This window comes from Schistocerca nitens, chromosome 3, assembly GCF_023898315.1.
Source record: "Schistocerca nitens isolate TAMUIC-IGC-003100 chromosome 3, iqSchNite1.1, whole genome shotgun sequence".
NCBI classification, from domain to species: Eukaryota; Metazoa; Arthropoda; class Insecta; order Orthoptera; family Acrididae; genus Schistocerca; species Schistocerca nitens.
In genome coordinates, this window is record NC_064616.1 from 880,122,665 (window position 1) to 880,141,954 (window position 19,290).

Consider the following 19,290-nt stretch of genomic DNA (forward strand, 5'->3'; position numbering starts at 1 on the left):
GGTAATCGACTGATATGGCCTTGGAACAGTAGCCAAAAGGGCCTTCTTATGCTGGTACTGCAAACGGCTAAAAGCAGAAGGAAACTAGAATCGTTATAATTCCCTAGGGCATGCAACTCTACTGTATCCTAAATTATCGACGGTATCCTCCTGAGGAAAGTATTACGGAGGTAAAATAGTCCACCATTTGGATCTCCAGGCGGAAAGTACTCATTAAGATGATGTAGTCAGAAAAAACAAAACAACATTCTACTGGTAGGAGCGTGGAATGTTATATCTCTTAATCGTTTAGGAGGGCAAAACAATTTCATAACTGAAATAGATAGACTGAAGATAGACATAGTGGGAATTAGTGAAGTACGATGGCAGGAAGAACAGGACTCCTGATCGGGCTATTGCAGGGATATAAATACAAAACCAAATAGGGGTAATGAAGGAGTGGATCTAATGAATAAGAAAATAGGAATGAAAGCAAGCGTCTGTGCATAAGATAGTGAACGCATTATTTTCGCCAAGACACACACCAAGTGAACGCTCATAACAATACCACAAGTTTATGTGGCAACCAGCTCCGCAGATGATGAAGAAATTGAAATAGTGTATGGTCAGATAATATAAATTATTCAGCTAGTTAAGAGAAGCGAAAATGTCTCTGTCATTCGATAGCAGGAAGAGGAAGAGAAAGAAAAATAGTAGGAGAACATGGAACAGGGGAAACGAATGAAAGAGGAAGTCACCTTAATGAATTTTGCATAGAGCATGATTTAATCATGACTTATACTTGCTTTAAAATCATGAAGGAAGTTTGTACACATGGAAGATACCTAAAGACACAGCCGGGTTTGAAATAGATTATGTAATGGGAAGACAGAGGCTTCGAAACCAGATTGGAAACTGCAAAATATTTTCAGGGACAGATATGAACACCGTCAATAATTTATTGGTTATTAATTGCAGATTAGAAGGAGTTGAGATTGCAAAAAGGTAGGAAATCAAGCAGGTGAGACATGGGCAGATTGAAAGAATTAGAGGTAATTGAGGTTTCTAGAAGAACTTCAGACAACAATTGTTGAAACAAGGGAAAGGAATACAATAGAAGACGAATTCCTAACTGTGAAAGTTGAAATAGTGTAGACAGCAGAGAATCAGATAGGCAAAAAAGGCAAAGCGCAGTAGAAATCTTGGATAACGCACAAGATGTTGAAGCTAACTGACGAAAGGAGGAAATATAAAAATCCAGAAAATGGAGTCAAAAGGAAATATAGATGTTAAGACAATGAGACGGACAGGAAGTACAAAACGGAAAAGCAGGAATGACCAGACGAGAAAAGCAAAAACGTGGAAGCATAGATAATTAGGGGCAATTAGATGCTACCTTTAGGAAAACTAAAGAAATCTATGACGAAAACAGAAGAAGCTGCATGAATATCAGAAGCTCCGATGGCAAACTAGTACTAAGCAAAAAAGGGAAAGTTGAAAGGTGGGAGGAATGTATAGATCTATATAACGAAAACAGATTTGAAGAAGTAGGTGAAGATGAGATGGGAGACACGGTACTACGAGAAGAATTTGACATAGCACCAAAAGACCTAAGTCGAAAGTCGAAAGAAAGTAGACGACATTCCCTCAGAAATACTGAGGATCTCTGGAGAGCCAACCACGACAAAACTATTCCACCTAGTGTGCAAGAGATATGAGACAGGCGAAATACCCTCAGACTTCAAGAAGAATGTAATAATCCGAATCCCGAAGAAGGCAGATGCTGGCAAGTGTGAATGTGACCCTCATGCATACAAAATGCTGGGACGAATTATTTACAGGAGAATGGAAAAAGTCGTTGGAGTCAACCTCGGGGAACTTCAGTTTGGGTTCCGGAGACATGCAGGAACACGCGAGGCAGTACTGCCCTTCGACTTCTCTTAGAACAAAGACTGAAGAAAAGCAATCCTATGTCTCTAGCATTTGTAGATTTAGAGCAAGTTTTTCACAATGTTGAGTCGACTACACACCTTGAAATTCTGAAGGTAGCAGGGGTAAATATAGGAAGCGAAACGTTATTTGCAACTTGTACAGAAACTAGACAGCAGTTATAAGAGCCGAAGGACATGAAAGTTAAGCAACAGTTGAGAAAAGAGTGAGACAGGGCTGCAGCATAATCCCAGTGTTATTCACTCTGTACACCGAACAAGCAGTGAAAGAAACCAAGGACCAATGTAGAGAAGGAATTAAAGTGCAAGAAGAAGAAATAAAAACTTTAATGTTTGGCAGTGAAATTGTAATTCTGTCAGTGACGGCTAAGGATTTGGAAGAACAGTTGTACGGAATAGACAGTGTCTTGAAAAGGGGGTATAAGACGAACCGTAAAAAAGTAAAACAAGTGTAGCGGAATGTAGTCGAAACAAATCTGGCGATGTTGAAGAAATTAGATAAGGAATTAAGACGCCAAAAGTAGTAGACGAGTTTTGCTATTTGGGCAGGAAAATCACCGGCGATGGCCGAAGCAGAGAGGATATAAAATGCAGACTGAAAATGGCACGAAAAGCTTATTTGGTAAAGAGAAAAAAATTAAATGATCGTATGGCATTGCCGGCCTGGAGGCCCCATCCGGGTAAGTTCGACCGCCGAGTGCGAGTCTTATTTTAGTCGACGCCGCAATGGGCGACTCGCGTGCCGGGAATGAGGATGAAATGATGCTGAGGACAACACAACAGCCAGTCCACGAGCGGAGAAAACCTCCAACCCGGCCGGGAATCGAACCCGGGCCCGCTGTATGGGAGGCAAGCAGGTAACCACTCAGCTAAACAGGCGCACTGGAAGAGGTAAGTTTGTTACTATGTAACATAAATTTAAGTGTTAGGAGTTTTTTTTCTGAAAATATTTGTCTGGAGTATAGTCTTGTACAGAGTGAAACTTTGGCGATAAGCAGTTCAGACATGAAGAGAATAGAAGCTTTTGAACTGTAGCGCTACAGAGTAATGCTGAAGATTAGATGGGTAGATCGAGTAACTGACGAGCAGGTACTGAATCGAAGTCGAGAAAAAAAGAAATTTATGGTAAAATTTGACTAAAAGAAGCGATCGGCTGATAGGAGACATTCTGAGACATCATGGAATTGCGTTTGGTATTGGAAGGGAGGGGGTAAAAATTATAGACAGAGACTAAGGGATGAATACAGAAAGCGGATTCAGATGGATGTAAGTTGAAGAGGCAGGCACAGGACAGAGTAATGTGGAGAGCTGCAACAAACCATTCTTCGGACTGGAGGCAGAACAACAACAGTTAAGGTGGTAGACTCTAAGTTAGACTTGGGAGCTGTTCAACCACATAGGAATAACGGATGACTCAGATGTCATGAAAACCAGATCCAAATATAGGTATTTGTATGTCACGGATGAATCACTGCACATTCTGGCAGTTTGTTGAATTATAGTGTGGAGACTTAGTACATTTACTGCTGCGGTTTTAAGTGTTTCCTGAATACCAAGATGCTATCCAGACTGATTTTTGAATATTTAGTGTACCAGTTGTGCCTGTGAATCTCAACGTTAAAAGGCGTCTGAAGGGCAGTTTTGGCCATCTACTAGATCAGAGTCCCAGGGCGCCATTTCGAATCCTAAAGATGAAAGAAGTTTCATCACAACAGTTTGGGCAGAAAGGTCATGAAGTATAGTGACAAATATTGCCTATGATCCGATTCTGCTCCTATGTCTTGGAGTAAATCTCAAACATCTCTGTAGTCCTTGGCGCCATTCGAGAGAAGCGATCCAAATCTCGACGAGACAGCTAAGATATTGTTACTTCTTGCTTTCGTTCATTTCTGAAATCATCCATAACAATAAAAACACAATACTACATACGTACATTGCGAATTCAGTGAGCACAGTGGTCTATGCGCTATTGCGCAACACTTACACATCGGGTAAGGCCTATCTCTATACCTTAATTCTTACCATACCTACCCAAGATCCTGTCTAGGACCACTGAAGAGCTAGGCATTTATATAATTTCTGCAGATATATTACCAACAATTTTGCTTCTAAAACTGGATAGGTTGAGAAAAATGCTAGGGATCTGGCAGTGCTAAAGCTGAAACATAGATACAGTACAAAGTTAACTCCACCGAGAAAATTTCGGAAATTGTTCAAAAATGTTTTCTGAGTATTTTGGTACAAGACCCCGTGGTATCCGGTGGCTCGTTACAAAGTAATTCATTTTATTTGATTTCTCATCTCTGTTTATTGCACTAAAAATATCTGCGCTACAGTACAAATGTCGACAGCAAAAGCAGTGTATTGTTTGGAAACAAACTTGTCTCATTGACTCACGTTATTCGCTGTTGATAGTAGTAACTCCCACTTTACTCTTAGCCCTCAAACTTGCATTTAGTTCTGTTCGGTTTTGTTTCGGGTTTGTTTTCCTGGGCCGGCTTGTGTGGCCGAGCGGTTCTAGGCGCTACAGTCTGGAACCGCGCGATCGCTACGGTCGCAGGTTCGAATCCTGCCTCGGGCATGGATGTATGTGATGTCCTTAGTTAGATTTAAGTAGTTCTAAGTTCTAGGGGACTGATGACCTCAGAAGTTAAGTCCCATAGTGCTCAGAGCCATTTGAACCATTTTTGTTTTCCTAGCAGTGTTAGTTATACGTTAAGAGCGATACACGCAGCAGTATGGATAGCGGCATAACGACGCTATTCTGAACATTTCCCGAATCGACAGCAGGTCACAGTACTTTTGCTTCTGCAACTTTCACAAACCTTCATAAGTAAACCTATCCGTACTGCTGTTCATAACTGTAAAGGCACAAGGAGCTCGCAAGAAAAAAAAAACCTGAGACATACTCGAGCAGTAATTAACTCAAGCATGAGGGCGCAGAGTAAAATGGGCGTTACTGTTGTCAAGAGCAAGTATCGTGAGTGAATTGAAAAAGTTTGTTTCCAAATACAACACACAGTGGAGACAGTCAACATTTGCACTGTTGTGCAGCTACACTCCTGGAAATGGAAAAAAGAACACATTGACACCGGTGTGTCAGACCCACCATACTTGCTCCGGACACAGCGAGAGGGCTGTACAAGCAATGATCACACGCACGGCACAGCGGACACACCAGGAACCGCGGTGTTGGCCGTCGAATGGCGCTAGCTGTGCAGCATTTGTGCACCGCCGCCGTCAGTGTCAGCCAGTTTGCCGTGGCATACGGAGCTCCATCGCAGTCTTTAACACTGGTAGCATGCCGCGACAGCGTGGACGTGAACCGTATGTGCAGTTGACGGACTTTGAGCGAGGGCGTATAGTGGGCATGCGGGAGGCCGGGTGGACGTACCGCCGAATTGCTCAACACGTGGGGCGTGAGGTCTCCACAGTACATCGATGTTGTCGCCAGTGGTCGGCGGAAGGTGCACGTGCCCGTCGACCTGGGACCGGACCGCAGCGACGCACGGATGCACGCCAAGACCGTAGGATCCTACGCAGTGTCGTAGGGGACCGCACCGCCACTTCCCAGCAAATTAGGGACACTGTTGCTCCTGGGGTATCGGCGAGGACCATTCGCAACCGTCTCCATGAAGCTGGGCTACGGTCCCGCACACCGTTAGGCTGTCTTCCGCTCACGCCCCAACATCGTGCAGCCCGCCTCCAGTGGTGTCGCGACAGGCGTGAATGGAGGGACGAATGGAGACGTGTCGTCTTCAGCGATGAGAGTCGCTTCTGCCTTGGTGCCAATGATGGTCGTATGCGTGTTTGGCGCCGTGCAGGTGAGCGCCACAATCAGGACTGCATACGACCGAGGCACACAGGGCCAACACCCGGCATCATGGTGTGGGGAGCGATCTCCTACACTGGCCGTACACCACTGGTGATCGTCGAGGGGACACTGAATAGTGCACGGTACATCCAAACCGTCATCGAACCCATCGTTCTACCATTCCTACACCGGCAAGGGAACTTGCTGTTCCAACAGGACAATGCACGTCCGCATGTATTCCGTGCCACCCAACGTGCTCTAGAAGGTGTAAGTCAACTACCCTGGCCAGCAAGATCTCCGGATCTGTCCCCCATTGAGCATGTTTGGGACTGGATGAAGCGTCGTCTCACGCGGTCTGCACGTCCAGCACGAACGCTGGTCCAACTGAGGCGCCAGGTGGAAATGGCATGGCAAGCCGTTCCACAGGACTACATCCAGCATCTCTACGATCGTCTCCATGGGAGAATAGCAGCCTGCATTACAGCTAAGGTGGATATACACTGTACTAGTGCCGACATTGTGCATGCTCTGTTGCCTGTGTCTATGTGCCTGTGGTTCTGTCAGTGTGATCATGTGATGTATCTGACCCCGGGAATGTGTCAATAAAGTTTCCCCTTCCTGGGACAATGAATTCACGGTGTTCTTATTTCAATTTCCAGGAGTGTATTTTCAGTGCTATACAGATACAAAGATACATGGTGGTAAGAAATCAAACGAAAAGCGTTTACACTGTAACGAAACAACGGAGAATCCTTGTTCCTTATGCCATAATATCCCTGAACAACTTGCGAAATTTTGTCGGTAGTGTTGGGGTTAATCCTGTATGTAGATTTGACTTTGGGCGGTTTCTCTTTCTTTCGATCACTCTTCCTCTGGTTTGTATTTACACAAGACTTGAAACTTCTTTAAATAAACGTACTGGGGCAGTGAATTAAATTCATTATGGTACCAAGTATTTACAACTTTTCATACGCTAAATTTTTTTCACAAGTCTTATTTCGGATACCGATAATTCGACAACAGATAAACGAATGAGGTGTTGCTGTACGCCAGCCGCGGTGGCCGAGCGGTTCTAGGCGCTACAGTCTGGAACCGCGTGACCGCTACGGTCGCAGGTTCGAGTCCTGCCTCGGGCATGGACATGTGTGATCTCCTTAGGTTAGTTAGGTTTAAGTAGTTCTAAGTTCTAGGGGACTGATGACCTCAGAGGTTAAATCCCATAGTGCTCAGAGCCATTTGAACCATTGGTTGCTGTACATGTCATGACTTCGGGGTTTCGAAATACACTATCTGACCAAAAATGTCCGGACTCTTATTATGGACATTAATATGGAGTGTGTCCACCATCTACCTTTATGACTGCTTGAACTCTGCTGGGGACACTTTTAATGAGGTGTCTGAATGTCTGTCGAGGAATGGCTGCCCGTTCTTCCTCAAGAGACAAAACTACAGATGGAAGTGACGTTCACGCTGGGGTTTCGAGTGAGGTCGATGTTCTAATTCATCCCAAATATATTCCATTTGAGTCAGATAGGGCCTCTGGGCAGGTCAGTCCTTTTCATGTTTTTACCCGAAATCCATTGCCTCTGAGTTACTGCTTTATGACAGGGTGCAGTGTCACGCTGATACAATCAGTCATCGTCTCCGAACTGTTCCTCTACTGTGTGCAGTACACAGTGCTGTAAAATGTGCTCATATTCTTCAGCATTTAGCATTTTCTTAAGTGCGATAAAGTGTTCACACCCTAAACAAGAAAAACATCCCTATAACGTAATACCCCAAGTCCCGTACTTCACTACACGTGGTACCAGATGAAGTTCTCCAGGCTTTCGACAAGCCCAGACCATTTCGTCTGCTTTTTATAGGAGCAGCGTGATTCATCATCCCAAATCACTCGTTTCCAGACACACTGGACGGTAGCATCGCTTTTTTACACCACCTCAACCGTCCGTTAGCACTGATTACAGAACTGTGTGGCTTATGAGAAGCTGGTCGAACGTAGTACCCCATTCTTTTTAGCACCCTACGCACAGTCATTGTGTCTTGATCTAGCTGTGGTTGTTCCTACGCGTTTCCATTTAACAGTCACATCTCCAAACTCGACTTGGTCAGCATTAGAAGGGTTGAAATGTCCCTCGTGGATTTCTTACTCAGGTGAAGCTCAATGACTGGTCAAAGTTCGAAGTCTCTGAGCTGTCTTGACAGACCGATTCTGTTGTTTAATGCTTCTCTACTGACAGCACAATACTCCCATCCTCCTTTCATGCTGGCGGTTCCACCTCTCGTAACATGTGAGGTCAGTTCCGCATTACATAGGGGTGTCCTGACAGTTTTGATCAGATAGTGTGTACTTATACTCTGACAATAAAGAAATGCAATTGCTCACAATACTAATGAACTATTTGTCATGATGGATTCAAATGGTTCAAATGGCTCTGAGCACTATGGGACTCAACTGCTGTGGTCATCAGTCCCCTAGAATTTAGAACTACTTAAACCTAACTAACCTAAGGACATCACACACATCCATGCCCGAGGCAGGATTCGAACCTGCGACCGTAGCAGTCGCACGGTTCCGGACTGCGCGCCTAGAACCGCGAGACCACCGCGGCCGGCTCAAGATGGATTAGTACGCGAACAGTGTTCTTATTCTGTGAGACGTTTAATGATACCAGTTAACTTAGTGGGAGTGGTCTCTAAATTTATTACAGATATTCTTACGCTCGATGGAAGGTAAATAAGAGTGAGCTCCTATCCAGCCTCACAGAACGCACCATGCGGAAATTATTTGGACACTGGAAGGAACGATTTTAGACGTGTGTGTACTCAAATGGATCCTTCTTTCAAAGCGGACACTGCTAACTGAACATATTTCGTTTGTTGTTTTTGTGGTCTTCAGCCCGAAGACTGGTCTGATGCAGCTCTCCGTGCTACTCTATCCCGCGCGAGTCGCTTCATCTCTGAATAGCTACTGCAACCTATATCATTCTGAATATGCTTACTGTATTGGTTCAAATGGCTCTGAGCACTATGGGACTTAACTGCTGAGGTCATCAGTCCCCTATAATTTAGAATTACTTAAACTTAACTAACCCAAGGACATCACACACATCCATGCCCGAGGCAGGATTCGAACCTGCGACCGTAGCGGCGTGCGATTCCAGACTGTAGCGCCTAGAACCGCTCGGCCACTCCGGCCGCCGCTTACTGTATTCATCTCTTGGCCTTCCTCTACAATTTTTACCCTTCACGCTTCCCACCATGCTAATCTGATGATCCTTTGTATCTCAGAACGTGTCTTATCAACTGTTCCTACCTTTTGGTCAAGTTGTGCCACAAATTTCTTGTCTCCCCAGTTCAATTCAGTACCTCTTCATTAGTTACGTGATCTACCCATCTAATCTTCAACATTCTTCTGTAGCACCACATTTCGAAAGCTTCTATTCTCTTTTTATCTACACTGTTTATCGTCCATGTTTCACTTCCATACATGGCTATATTCCAGACAAATACTTTCAGAAAAGACTTCTTAACGCTTAAACCTACATTCGATGTTAACAAATTTCTCTTATTCAGAAATGCTTTTCTTGCCATTAGCAGTCTACTTTTTATATCCTCTCTACGTCGGCCATTGTTACTTATTTTGTTTTCCAAATAACAAAACACATTTACTGCTTTAGGTGTTTCGTTTCCTAATCTAATATTCTCAGCTTCACTTGATTTAATTCCCCTACATTCCATTATCCTTGTTCTGCTTTTGTTGATTTTCATCTTATATCCTCCTTTCAAGACAATGTTCATTCCGATCAACTGTTCTTCCATGTCTTTTGCTCTCTCTGAGAGAATTACAATGTCATCGGCAGACCTTAGTTTTTATTTCTTCTCCCTGAACTTTAATTCCTACTCCAAATTTTTCTTTTGCTTCCATTACTGCTTGTTCAATGCACAAATTGAATAATATAGGGGATAGGCTACAACCCTGTCTCACTCCCTTCCCAACCATTGTTTCCATTTCATGCCCTTCGGCTCTTACAACTGCCGTCTGGTTTCTGCACAAGTTGCAAATAGATTTTCGCTCCATGTATTTTGCCCCTGCTATCTTCAAAATTTCGAAGACAGTATTCCAGTCAATATTGTCAAAAGCTTTTTCTAAGTCTACAAATGCTATAAAAGTAGGTTTGCCTTTCCTTAATCTGTATTCTAATGTGGCATCAGAATTGCCTCGTGTTTTCTTACATTTCCCTGTAATCCAAACTGATATTCCCCGAGGCCTGCTTCTATAATTTTTTTCATTCTTCTGCAAACAATTCGTCTTAGTATTTTGCAAACATGTCTTATTAAACTGATAGTTCGGTAACACCTTTCAGCAACTATGAGCAAGACTATCAGTAGTTCTGACGGAATACCGTCTACTCCCGGGGCCTTGTTTCGACTTAATCTTTCAGATACTCTATCAAATTCTTCTCGCAGTATCATATCTCCCATCTCATCTTCATCTATGTTCACTGCTCTTTCTATGATCTTACCTTCTAGCTTATTTCCCTCGTATAGGCCCTCTATGCACTCCTTCCACCTTTCAGCTTTCCCTTCTTTTGTTAGTACTGGTTTTCGACCTGAGCTCTTGAAGAATTTCTACTAGACCTTGTCATTTTATTCATTTGAACCTCTGTAGACCTCCTGTTAGCTGACAGGGAGACCTAGTCACAAATATGTTTTCCGCCACGCGGAGTGGCCGCGCGGTTAGAGGCGTAATGTCGCGGATTCCGCGGCCCGTCTCGCCGGAGGTTCGAGTCCCTCCTCGGGCATGGGTGTGTGTGTTGTTCTTAGCATAACGTAGTTTAAGTAGTGTGTAAGTCTAGGGACCGATGACCTCAGCAGTTTGGTCCGTTAGGAAACACACATTAGTATTCCACGCAATTTGAAGCATATGTGCTAAAACATGGATCTGTGGCTGGTCACACTTTTAACTGCTGTGTGACTGAAAAACTTGGCGATCTCAAAATCAAAATATGCTGCTTTTCTACTAATTTTTTGCTTCTACCAGTTGAGTGTGAGTAATCGGAGCCGGCCGGGGTGGCCAAATGGTTCTAGGCTCTACAGTCTGGAACCGCGTGACCGTTACGGTCGCAGGTTCGAATCCTGCCTCGGGCATGGATGTGTGTGATTTCCTTAGGTTAGTTAGGTTTAAGTACTTCTAAGTTTTAGGGGACTGATGACGTCAGAAATTAAGTCTCATAGTGCTCAGAGCCATTTGAACCATTTTGAGTAATCGGAGTTGCAAATGAAATCTGTGTTGATACTAATTACGCATTTGAACCATTTTGAGCAATCGGAGTTGCAAATGAAATCTGTGTTGATACTAATTACGCAGAATGTACCTTAAGGCTGTGCTGTGTTTTTTAATGTCGTGTAAATCATTAACACATTGACAAATTAACCTGTTGTAAGATCATGTAGTTAACAGATTATGGTAATCATGTATCACTTATCTCGCAACGTTAAATTATTTACCGCGTTATAAACACCAAATTTACAAAACTCGTAAGCAAAAGGACCACTTCTCAACTTGTTCGTGTATTCTTACAAGAGAGTTACAAACATTTATTTTCTGTACCAAACTAACTAAAAAACCACATACTTTGAAATTTCTCTATGTTGAATCCCACTGTAGGTACAATTTCCATGGCTCTGTCTTCTTCATTCTTGAAATGGTTGATTACGGTTGACTTGCCGCTATTGTTCAGTCCAACGACGAGAACATTCACCTCTTTCTTTTTTCCAAAGAGCGTCGTCAACTTTTCCCACAGACCCATAGCCAACTAAAGATTTTTCTGCAGCAGAAAAATTAGAAATATTTCAAAATTTCGTAATAAACAAAGATGCAGTACAAAATTTTGTTCGGATATAGTGAATTCTGTCTGACTCTACTTACTTCAATCCACATAGCAGAATTAAAATGTTATTTGCAATGCTGTTACTTCTTTGTCGAGTCTCAGCCGATACGGGCAAGCAGTAGTTAGAATTCTTAAGTCCTCTGGTTGTTTATAGTCAGCGAATTAATAAATCGTTTTTTAAGGTTCCTCTCCTAACGTAGATTGTCCACCTGAAACAAAAACCATAAAAACTGTCTGTATATTTTAAGAAATTCAATCCTGTATATTTTGAATTAAAATAAGATGAAATAAATAAAATATGAACGCTTAGACACACAGACAGGAGATTCATATCACATATAGCACTTAATGTAGAGGTAAAATATGACAGGCACAATTGAATAGTTTCAAAACTGAAAATTATAACGATTAAGGGATTTCCTGTATTTCGACAACTACTAACGAGATGAAATATATGACTGACTCGAGCAATGTTTGACTAATACAACGTAGTACGTTATACTGAACAACGAATGTTCCACAGAAAGAAAAGTAACAAAAAATGGTTCAAATGGCTCTGAGCACTATGGGACTTAACTTCTAAGGTCATCAGTCCCCTAGAACTTAGAACTACTTAAACCTAACTAACCTAAGGACATCACACACATCCATGCCCGAGGCAGGATTCGAACCTGCGACCGTAGCGGCCACGCGGTTCCAGACTGTAGCGCCTTTAACTGCTTGGCCACACTGGCCGGCAAGGAAAGTAACATCGGGGCTTCACCAGGGAAGCTTGAAAGGACCTCTCATATTTTCAGTATAAATGAATTACTTTTCAGATATTGTCAGCAGCATTACAGTAAACGATTGTTCACTGGCGATGAAATTGAGTACTGGGAAGTATCGTCTTTGGATGATGGTAAGGAATTGCATAAGGACTTGGACAAAATATCCGCTTTGTGTAATGAATGGCAGCTCTCTTTAGACGTGGATGTATGTAAAATGGTGCCTATAACAAAGAGAAAGAACCGAATGTTATATGATTACATCATTAGTGGTGAATATCTTGAGCACGTCACATCGCGCAATCAGTTTGGATTCCGTAGAAATGTTGGAACACGTGAGGCAATACTAACCTTACGACTTATCTTGGAAGAAAGATTAAGAAAAGGCAAACCTACGTTTCTAGCATTTGTAGACTTAGAGAAAGCTTTTGACAATGTTGACTGGAATACTCTCTTTCAAATTCTGAAGGTGGCAGGGGTAAAATACAGGGAGCGAAAGGCTATTTACAATTTGTACAGAAACCAGATGGCAGTTATAAGAGTCGAGGGGCATGAAAGGGAAGCAGTGGTTGGGAAAGGAGTGAGACAGGGTTGTAGCCTCTCCCCGATGTTATTCAATCTGTATATTGAGCAAGCAGTAAAGGAAACAAAAGAAAAGTTCGGAGTAGGTATTAAAATTCATGGAGAAGAAGTAAAAACTTTGAGGTTCGCCGATGACATTGTAATTCTGTCAGAGACAGCAAAGGACTTGGAAGAGCAGTTGAACGGAATGGACAATGTCTTGAAAGGAGGATATAAGATGAACATCAACAAAAGCAAAACGAGGATAATGGAATGTAGTCAAATTAAATCGGGTAATGCTGAGGGAATTAGATTAGGAAATGAGACACTTAAAGTATTAAAGGAGTTTTGCTATTTAGGGAGTAAAATAACTGATGATGGTCGAAGTAGAGAGGATATAAAATGTAGACTGGCAATGGCAAGGAAAGCGTTTCTCAAGAAGAGAAATTTGTTAACATCGAGTATAGATTTAGGTGTCAGGAAGTCGTTTCTGAAAGTATTTGTATGGAGTGTAGCCATGTATGGAAGTGAGACATGGACGATAACTAGTTTGGACAAGAAGAGAATAGAAGCTTTCGAAATGTGGTGCTACAGAAGAATGCTGAAGATAAGGTGGGTAGATCACGTAACTAATGAGGAGGTATTGAATAGGATTGGGGAGAAGAGAAGTTTGTGGCACAACTTGACTAAAAGAAGGGATCGGTTGGTAGGACATGTTTTGAGGCATCAAGGGATCACAAATTTAGCATTGGAGGGCAGCGTGGAGGGTAAAAATCGTAGAGGGAGACCAAGAGATCAATACACTAAGCAGATTCAGAAGGATGTAGGTTGCAGTAGGTACTGGGAGATGAAGAAGCTTGCACAGGATAGAGTAGCATGGAGAGCTGCATCAAACCAGTCTCAGGACTGAAGACCACAACAACAACAACAATACTACGAAGTGATATGAAATGGAAAGACTACATAAAGTCAGTTTTAGGGAAGACGAATGGAAGACTTGTATATGTTAGAAGGGTTCTGGGAAAGCGTGTTGTGTCTGTAAAATAAACCGCATACAAGGTGCTCACACCAGCTTGCGATGCATACCCCAGTACGCTGCCAGCTAGCGTGGCGTTACCACTACGAAGTGTGTCCACTTGTGAGTTGTGCTCTGTCATTCGCTTTTTTCGCAGGAAAACAACTATCCGCTGTCGATATCCATCTGGAGTTAACTTCTGTCTACGGGGACGGCTGTTTGAGCATTAAAATGGTTCGACGTTGGCGTGTACAGTTTGTGGGAGGCATGAAGATGTGCATGACGAACAGTGCACAGGGAGGCTTACTGCAGTGACGTGTGATGATGCCATTATTGCACATGCAATGTTGTGGAGGAATAGCGTCGCGCTACCGTTTACAGCATCCTAAAGCGGCTACCTTCTGGGGCTGCAATTTGACACTCAGCCGTCGCAAAGACCCTAACAGACCGTCTGCACCACTACAAAATCTATGCAAGATGGATGCCACGTTTGCTGAGTGAGATCCACAAGCAGCATAGGATGGATCCGGCCAGAATTTTTCTGGAAATTCGTCAGAGAGAGGGAGATTTGTACTTCACTCGGCTTGTCACCGGATATCAGACCTGGATCCACTATTCCAGTGCATGGTGTGGAAGAATCCTAGCGAAAGTTACCCCAAAAAGGCAAAGGTCACCCCATTTTGCAGGGAAAGCTACGCCAACCAACTCCTGAGACTGTCAGAGGGGTTTTGCTCGTTCACCGTCTGCCTTGTGATGAATTTCGATCGATTTTGTTTCTGCCATCAACCCCAATAAGCGTAAGATAAAGAACCCTGCTGACCTACCAAGTGCACTTGTTTGTTCGCCTAAAGCATCCCATGACAGTTCTGTACATTTATGCAGACAATTGACCTTATTACTAACTAATTAAGACAGAATGGCTCCATGAACATCTCACGATATGAGATTCATCTATACTGTTGTGCAAAACTTAAGAATGAAAGTAACTTTCACATGATGTGTCACTGCTAACTAACATAGCTCAATGAAACTTGGACCAAACATAGAAAGAGCTGTTACAGTATATTCCTGGGTGCATTGCGTGTTCCCACTTCTCACCATATGAGAGTACGTCCAGCATTGTCGAACGTGACCGTTTTGATGGTCTGCGTATTATGGTGTGGGAACACATGAAGTTTCTTGTTCTTCTTAACCGTCACAACACTTTCAAATCTGTTACACTATACATCGATAAGGAGTGCTAACCTCCTGGACATGGGCGCATCTGAAGAAATCTTGTGTACTTGGATGGGCGCCGGCCGGCGTGGCCGAGCGGTTCTAGGCGCTACAGTCTGGAACCGCGCGACCGCTACGGTCGCTGATTCGAATCCTGCCTCGGGCATGGAAATGTGTGATGTCCTTAGGTTAGTTAGGTTTAAGTAGTTCTAAGTTCTAGGGGACTGATGACCTCAGAAGTTAAGTCCCATAGTGCTCAGAGCCATTTGAACCATCTGAACTTGGATGGGCGAGGACTCGGCAAGATCCATTCATTAACGGGACGTGGAACGTAGTGGTCTACTTCTGATCGGCTGTAGATTAAATCGGTAACGGTGCTGCAGGGCGCGTTGGTCAAAGACAGTGCGAGTGGGTTTTTCAGTCTCTAATTTTATCCTCAGACTGCGAGAATGCTCTGTGTCTCCCATCCGCTTAGAGATAGATTGAAAATTAAGCACTATGCTTGCGGTGCTATAAATATGTAGAGCGCTGTCTGGTATACTTTGATTATGTATATGTTCGAGAATTAACACCGAATGGACGTACTGCACAGTCATCTATCTACATTCGCAATGATACTCGCAAAATAGAGAAGGGACGGTTCAGCTATAATACTGAAATTGGGAAACGTGCTGTCGCATCATTGGTTGGTATTGAAACTACTGTAAAATTGTTTGCACTATCAACTGTGATGCTTATTATTTCAGTACATCGATGGTGTCTTTCCTATCCCATCTGTCCACTGGTACGCTGTTGGTTACCACATAATTATTGACTGACATCGCTTGTTTGAGTTGGAGAATGAGTTTTAGTGGAGGGGCGACACCTTCTGGGAGTCACTAGCACCGAAACAGTGATCGCGTACATGACTTCAATATGAGGAATCAGTCGAAACGGAACGCAGAGCCATCAGCTCTTCCATTACTGTTACAGATGAGTCTAAATGTAGAGGTTGTCAATCACCTTCGGACAGCAGTTTGAAATCTCCCACAACGCCGTCAAACTCTTCCAGTTACCTTACTTTGTAACTGTCTTTTATTTAAAATCATCCAGTGTGTGTGGTGTGTTATGGTAGCAGCAGTAACAACATGTCTTATACCATGTGACGTCTAGCTTTCTGTGAGAAGCAATGGATTAGAACGTGTTAATGTCAGTTTAGAACCTGGCAAAGACCTCGAAGTCGTGGCGATGTATGGCAGTGTATAAAGAGTGTTACAGCACAAAAAACGATGTTTCAAACAATGACACAGGGTCACGAAAAGGATCTCTTCGACTTATATTATAGTTTTTTGGATACGCTAATCCTCCTACAGTACAGGCGATGCACCGTTATACTGATCTGTGCAATGGATCAATAGCTGTATATTGAATAGGATCATCACATGTGCTCAATGTCGGCATGCAGACGGTATTTATTTTCGATATGTAGGAGGAGAGAGATGCGATAAAAATGTTATTGAGTTCTCTATCGGATGAAGTTAGTGGGGATTTTATAGTTTGTAATTATTCTCTGTCGGATGGTACAGAATAACAAAGCTAGCATGTTGGGGTGTTAGACGTGAATGGGTCCCGAGGGACTACCTAAAACGATGTTGGAATTTTACTGTAGCAGATAGGTTCGAGAAAGGTGACTCTTTTCGAGATATGAGAGTGCCAGAAGTATGATTCACTACTGGCTGTAATCATTAAAGGACTGCTCAGTAGGATCCAACGCACGTATGTGGTTGAATGGAGAGACTCGATTCCAAATCCCAGACAGTATTTTTAGCGGATATCGTAACACTAGAGATCTGAAAAGCTAGTGTACATTTCTTACGACCTCAATCAGCACACCATCTACTGTTTGTGATCCTTCTCAATCAACCATCGCCTATAACTCAGTCGATAAAGCACCGAACCTCTGACATGATATCGAGACAGAATGCATTACAAATACTGGAGAAATACCTAGCGGCGGCGGCGTGAGAGAGTTGCAAATACCGGTTTCATACCACGTCCCTTAGCCGAATCACTTTCTAAATTCGATAATTTTATTAAGAGGTCGCACTGTCAGCGACGTGTAACGGCACTTTTAGTCTGATACACTCCGGCGATCACCGTCTATATTCACTGTCACGGTATTTGTCTGGAAAAAACCACTTCATTCAGAGGTAATGTCATACCTCGGTTTATAAAGCTAGTATAACTTTTAACATGGATACCTGTGTGCACCTGTAGAACCAAGACCACTTATGACCGTAACATACAGTAGTTGTTGCGATCGGGATTTTTAACATCTGGCGGTTTGTAAGACGATTATGCCTCTCTTTCTAAGACACAGTGATACCACTCGCATGAAAAACTTATGAGACAGGTCCACCCATCGCTGATTTTCTCTAAGTATTATTTCATATTGTCAGCAATCATTTATTGGCGAAGTATTATACTTAGCAGTAGGGGATGCGTGATAGGTTCGCCATGAGCATCAGGCTTATAAAGTATGTGTGTGCGTTTTCCTACATATGCAAAGGGAATGACTATGTCTGGTCATAAGGAAGGTATGGATTTGACGTGGAATACTGTGATAGCAAAGGGAAATAGTTCCAGTGCTGCAGCCGTCAGCAGGATGTATTTCTGATACTTTGCTCACTGTCGAGTGTCGTTCAACTGAGACCACAATCGTAACATTTAATTGTAAGTATAGCGATCAAATACATATGTGACCGATTTCCTAGGACAATTCTGTCTAGGGCTGCATGGCGCGCCGGCAGTGGTCTTCCCATTAACGCCAGGAGTCGTCCAGATGGGAAAGGCGTGTTGGGATACAGGAATGTAGCTGACTTAACCATGTCGTCCTCTAGACGGCCGAATACCGAACTAATACTTAGTATGTGTTGGACAGCTTTCGTGGTCACGTGGAAATCTGAGAAGATTCAATATGGACATGTCTTTGCACTAGACCATTATTCCCTCCCATGTAAATTGTTCATTGGACTTCTTCTTCACATTTCCCATCCTTATTTAGTTGAAAGAACATCGATTGTGGTATGTGCACCTAGCAAGTGAAAGACGAATGGAAGACACATTTGCTGTTTCTGTAGACATGAGAAACACCTTAGCTGAGTTTGTGAATTATAAGGATGATATGGAATCTGTTATATCACCGACAGTGGTATTCGCGAGTGGAAATATCAGTTTCCTCTATTTTCATCGAGGTTTCACGTAAAGGTCTTCGCAGACAGGCTAAATTTCTAGTTACTCAATGGTTTACAGCACACTCCACCTCGCTAAAGTTTCGGGTTTGTAGAGAAATAATTTCCAGTCTATATCTTCGGAATTATGTTGCGTGAGCGATCGGTAGGATACTGGTATGTGCTTGATATTAAGAAGTATCGCGAAAATGGCATGATAGTCTGGCAAACCACGCGAAAATACGTGTATTCTTGTAATCCCAGAGTCTGGAGATGTGTGTAGAAAGCAAGCAATCAAATAGGTCGGGGCCAGAAGCAGTGACGCCTTTGTGCCTAGGGAAACCGACCCAGCCTTTGTACAGCAGTCTTTGCGGTCTATGTACGAGTGTCTGGTGGTTGCTACTGCGTGTCCTATCGTGACGGAGGTATATATTCAGCACATCGATAGCCGTAAGGAGAGTGAAAGATTTTTTTTTTTTTTACATGGAAAATTATGTGTGCTATTGATACTGAGATTCGTTCCAGAACCACAGTCGTAAACAGGAGACATATCCAATACATTGTTCGGTGTCAGACTACGGCAGCAATCATAATATTTAACTGAAGCTACACTGATAAATATGTGTCTGGTTCCCAGTATTCTTGTGAGTCTGTAGCGTAGCATCATGCAAACACGTCGGAGCCAGAAACAGTAACGCCTTTGTTCCAAGATGGGGCTTACCCATTCTTTGTACATCAGTTCAGAGAGTCCGAGAAAGCTTATGGCTTATGTCGATTTGGCTCGTGGCTCCCCCTGGGCGGGTGAATACTCAACTAATACCTAGTTTGCGTTGAGTTGCTTTCGGGACCGCGTGTGTCGCGTGTATACTCTGCGGAAATTTGACAAGATT

General features: G+C 43.1%; 1 protein-coding gene across 1 annotated transcript in view; it reads right to left on the minus strand.

Annotated features, from left to right (window-relative positions):
• The window catches only part of LOC126249800 (ADP-ribosylation factor-like protein 6), an 82,565-nt gene that overhangs the window by 3,649 nt on the left and 59,626 nt on the right, over window positions 1-19,290 (minus strand). The window contains exons 2-3 of the mRNA XM_049951492.1: window positions 11,675-11,845; window positions 11,381-11,573 (exon numbers count right to left, since the gene is read on the minus strand). Coding sequence (XP_049807449.1) covers window positions 11,381-11,555 — 175 coding nt within the window. The 5' untranslated portion in view covers window positions 11,556-11,573; window positions 11,675-11,845. The remainder of the gene's footprint in view (window positions 1-11,380; window positions 11,574-11,674; window positions 11,846-19,290) is intronic.